Genomic DNA, 5,262 nt, shown 5'->3' on the forward strand with positions numbered 1-5,262 from the left:
TGTGTGTGTGTGTGTGTGTGTGTGTGTGTGTGTGTGTGTGTGTGTATGTACAGATACACACCGTACACATTCGTGCTTGCATACATGAATAAGTGTCATATGTTTTCATTGATTTCACCTTTTAGGTAATTGTATCCTATAGTTTGTCCAAATGTAATCTTGTAACCTGAATTTACCCAATGCGCCATGACTTAGGAAAGCATAAGTAATTAAGTTTGTATTTCGTGATGAACAGACAATTTTTATCGCCTCTAATATGTGAGCGTTGTTTCGTCCAACAAATGTCCACTAAGATTAGATTTCAAGGGATTTCAAGTTTTTACTAAATATCAAACAGGATTGTATACAGTTCTGCTCTCATCTACAACGCAGGTAAGTTATAATTTTCAATATGCTATTAGTAATTATGGTTGCGAGCTGGCAGAGTCGTTAGCACGCTGGACAAAAACGTTTATGGACTATTCTTTCGTTCTTTGTTCAAAATCCACCGAGGTCGTCTTTGATCTTTATCCTTTTGAGCTGATAAAATAAGTACCAGTTGAGTACTGGGGTCGATGTAATCGACTTGCCTCCTCCCTGAAATTGCTGGCTTTGTGCCAGAATTTGAAATCAATATTTCATCAGTAATTCGTTTATGTAGAGGTGCCTTTGGTGGTGATGTGTGGAACTAATGATCGCAAGATCGAGGTTTCAAATACGGAAAAGATCGGTACGTTCTATTCTTGACCATAACTCTTCATTTCACGTTGTTATAGTCTACTCAGTTGTAAGTGAGTAACTCTGCAAGTGACTGACCGTCCCATCCAGGAGAATGCTGTGATATCGGTCATTTATGCACCGTGGGAATCGGGAAGTTGGCCCAATAATTCCTAGGTCTCGGGACAGTAAAAATGTTGCTGGTGATATCGTATAGGCCATGACAGGAGCGGAAGTATTTGCATAGTGGCTCCCAGAATAAAGGAAGACATAGAATTCAATACATCTGTGTACTAACAGAACACTTGATTTCTCTCACTCCCGAAATAATAAGCACCCAACAGAAAATGAAGATCTTGAAGTTGATAAGAGTTTATTATCAGCAAAATATCGAACATTATCGCTTACAGCTCAGTGAAGTTAAATAAGTATTAAAATCATGTTTATGAGCTAAATCACTTCAGAGGTAGAAAATATATACACTTAGATATTTTGTGTTTGCCGTGATGATTCAAAAAACTAGCTCACAAAATATCTAAGTGTATATCCTTTTCTCCCTCTGAAGAGATTAAGTTCAGAAACATGATTTTAATACTTATTTAACTTCACTAAGCTTAACTGAAACAGCTGTAAGGGAAAATGATCGATTTTTTGTTGATACTAAACACTTATTAACTTCAATATCTCCATTTTCTTATTCTTCACACACACACACACACACACACACACACACACACACACACACACACACACACACACACACACACACACACACACACACACACACACACACACATATATATATATATATATATAACAGAAAAAGGCACAAGGAAGTGTGACACGCAGCCAAAGCCAGGGTCAGTGGTGAGGTCCTCAATCCACTCCGGTGTCAGTATAATAAGGTACGAGGCCCCATACTCGGGATAAGCTAGATTGTAGAGTACGAACCAAGTCATAGAAAGATATAATAAACAGAAGACGTTTGATATTCAAAGATTTATAGGACATTCGCTCTTCTCAGCAAAATATCGAGATAATTACAAAACAAATAGATATTATGCAATCATGCATTTTATCTCGTCAGTGTCCCGCTATATTTCGGCATTTTGTAGAAGCGAGAGTACATCTTATAAAGCTTTGAATACCACACCTGTTTTCTGCTCATTATTTGTTTACACACACACACACACACATTCGTATATATATATATATATATATATATATATATATATATATATATATATACACGTACGCACACACACATATATATGTATGTCTGTGTTTGAGTGCGTGTGTGTGTATTTATAACTCAACTTCATCGAATTAGTTTATAAAAGGCGCCAACAACATTTTTTATTAGTCAATTTAATATCATTGCCACTTTTCTGTTATATTCTTAATCATGTTAAGTCAATTTTTATATATTTCTTCAGCATCTACAAATTTAGATAAATTTGATACTTAAGTCATTATATGTTTTCACCAATAAATATTCATAAGTTTCTAAAAGAAATTTGTCATATAATGAGAATAATGCAGTCATTTGTCTATTGGCAAGAATTCAAGTCTCTTGATGTTTATATCAAATATTGTTTCTACATTTAACAAACTATAATATATCTTGTTAATTTGACAGAATTTCTAAAATTTTCAGAAAATATGAGCCAGTCAAATGAGGTGAATGAAATATTTCTGGGCACAAATTATCTATCATTAAAACCTAAATCGACAAATGGGTTTATCAATAAAAGGTAAGAAAACACACATTTGGCTTCCACTCAATTTATCTTGTCAAAACCAACATATCTATAAATCTACAATACAATTAGGTAGCTTATATATGTTTTCTTGAAAAGCTGGAAATGACAGGCAATTTACCTCAAATAACAGCGCAACATTTTAGAATATGTGTAGGCACATTCGAAAAAACAGCTTAGATACATTTTATCTGAAAATAAGATAGTATGTTCACAGTTGGAGCATCTTTGACTATAAATCTGCTTCATCAGGGCTGACCTAGAGGGATAAATAAAAACAAGTAAAATAAGACAACAGAATAGATGATACTTAGTTCTAAACAGACTGGAGTCGGTGGCGTATATTTTTTAAATAGCTGAGAGGATAAGTTAATGAAATACAAAAGTTCGTAAGCATGAATGTCGAATTAATTGCACGCATTTTTGTTGTGTTTCGGCAATACTCTTCCTTCTAAATGTCTTATTTCATTTAGTTACGTGGACCAGATTCCTAGTCTACATGCAAGGCGGCGAGAGGCAGAAATGTTAGCACGCCGGGCAAAATTCTGAGTGGTATTTCGTCTGCCGCTACGTTCTGAGTTCAAACTCCACCGAGGTCGACTTTGCCTTTCATCCTTTCGGGGTTTATTAAACACTTACCAGTTACGCATTGGGGTCGATATAATCGACTTAATCCATTTGTCTGTCCTTGTTTGTCTCCTCTGTGTTTAGCACCTTGTGGGCAGTAAAGAAATAAGAAACGTTGAGCACGCCGGGCGAAATACTTAACGGTATTTCGTCTATCTTTACGTTCTGAGTTCAAGTTCCGCTGAGGTCGACTTTGTCTTTCATCCTTTCAGGGTCAATAAACTAAATACCAGTTGTGTACTGGGGGTCAATCTAATCGACTGACCCCTCCCCAAAATTTCGGGCCTTTTCCCTAGAGTAGAAAAGAATATCGTATGCAATAACAAGGCAGAGAACTGGCAGAGACGTTAGCACGACGGGCGAAATGCTTAGCGGTATTTCGTTTGTGATTACGTTCTGAGTTCAAATTCCATCGAGGTTGACTTTGCCTTTCATCCTTTCGGGGTCGATAAATTAAGTATCAGTTGCGTACTGGGATTGATCTAATCGAATGGCCCTTCCCAAAAGATTTCGAGCCTTGTGCCTAGAGTGGAAAAGAATATCATATGCAAGTTGCTTGGTGGCGTTTCTTCTTGTTTTAGTTAATTAATTCAAATGCCGTCGCAGTTGACTTTGCCTTCCATCCTTTCATGGTCAATAAAATAAACTACCTGTCATGTACTCGGGTCGATGTAATGGACGTTCACACCATCACCACACCGCAAAATTGTTGACCTTGTAAAAAATCAGGAAGATACATTATATGCGATATTCTGGAATTTTACTAACCGGAGACTTTTCTTTTTCTTAGAATAGCGTTGTACCAAAATCAGGCAACGGCTCTGAGAAGCATTAAAGTATTATTGAAATATGAAGAGAATACAGATACTTCGTGTAATATGTATGTATATATGTATATATATATGTATATATATATATATATATATATATATATATACTGAATCATTATTTCTAATTTATCATGAAATAAAACTGGTAGAAGTGGTTTAAGTCATAGAGGCGAAATCTTTACTTCAAATTTTGGCATGCTAACGATTCTGCCAGCTCGCCTCCTTAAAGAGATAAAATATTAAAATAACAGAACAGTAATATCTTCTACTGAAGTTCCGAGAACACCACTGGAAAATACGAAGACTAAAATAAGTAGCACATATGCTAGGACACAACAACCTCCTAAGCAGACCGAGTGCAGATATGAGCAGCATATGGGAACCGGTATTAAGGAAGGATACGAAAATATTAGATCTATAAGCCCTAAAAATTCATTCCATAATTGCTCACGGGCTTATGGCGTAGTGGTTAAGAGCGCAGGCTACTAACCCCAAGATTCCGAGTTCGATTCCAGGCAATGACCTTAATAATGATAACAACAACAACAACATCGAAAAATACCTTAGGAATGAGAACCCAAGTGCGAAATTTCCTCCAAGACACCTGATGAAGGCTGGAGGCTATATTAGCCGAAACGTTGTGTTAACAACAAACAAGATGAGGACAAATATCCGTCAAATGTAAATAATGTAAATAACATAACGTTGGATGTTTTCATAAGTTAGAGCAGCAGATTACAGAGAAAATTTACGACGATGAGGGTTCCAGTTGATCCTATTAACGGTACAGCCTTCTCGTGAAATAAAGGGGCAAGTGGCTGAGCACTCCACAGAAACGCGTACCCTTAACGTAGGAAGTTTCAACGTGACACAGAATGTAACTAGGTTGGTCCTTTGAAATACAGGTAGCACGGATTTTTGCCAGCTGAGTGGACTGCGGCAACGTAAAATAAAATGTCTTGCCCAGGGACACTACGTGCTGCCGGGAATCGAACTCAACCATACGATTGTGAGCCGAATACCCTACCCACTAAGCCTTCTCTTAGCGAGTATAGGGTTAAGATAGAAAAAGTGTGGGGTGTTTAGGGAGGGTTAAGGCAGAGTTAAACAGTGAAGAGTAAGAGTTTTTCGTGCGTAGGATTAAGACAGAGAATATATATTTTTAGGTTAATGGAAGGAGCGGGATCTTTTGGTTTGTGAAATAGAGAGGAGCTTTAGAAATTCATTGTTGTTTTTTATGTTGTTTTTGTTCTTTGGCGCCAAGTTAATACATGTCTGAGAAAACAAAGCAAGCCCTTCTAAGCAGGAGTCTTTTTTCTAACAAAATTAAAAAAATGGTTATATAAACT

General features: G+C 36.7%; 1 protein-coding gene across 2 annotated transcripts in view; it reads left to right on the top strand.

Moving 5' to 3' along the window:
* The window catches only part of LOC106882255 (hypoxia-inducible factor 1-alpha), a 75,351-nt gene that overhangs the window by 35,734 nt on the left and 34,355 nt on the right, over positions 1–5,262 (top strand). Inside the window, exons 1-2 of one of the 2 annotated variants that reach the window (XM_014932903.2) lie at positions 107–372; positions 2,354–2,450. In XM_014932903.2, the coding sequence (XP_014788389.1) occupies positions 2,359–2,450 (92 nt within the window). In that variant the 5' untranslated portion in view covers positions 107–372; positions 2,354–2,358. Of the gene's footprint in view, positions 1–106; positions 373–2,353; positions 2,451–5,262 lie in introns of those variants that run through there. The other variant, XM_052969770.1, reaches the window with a different exon arrangement.

Source organism: Octopus bimaculoides, chromosome 7 (genome assembly GCF_001194135.2).
Source record: "Octopus bimaculoides isolate UCB-OBI-ISO-001 chromosome 7, ASM119413v2, whole genome shotgun sequence".
Lineage (NCBI taxonomy): Eukaryota > Metazoa > Mollusca > Cephalopoda > Octopoda > Octopodidae > Octopus > Octopus bimaculoides.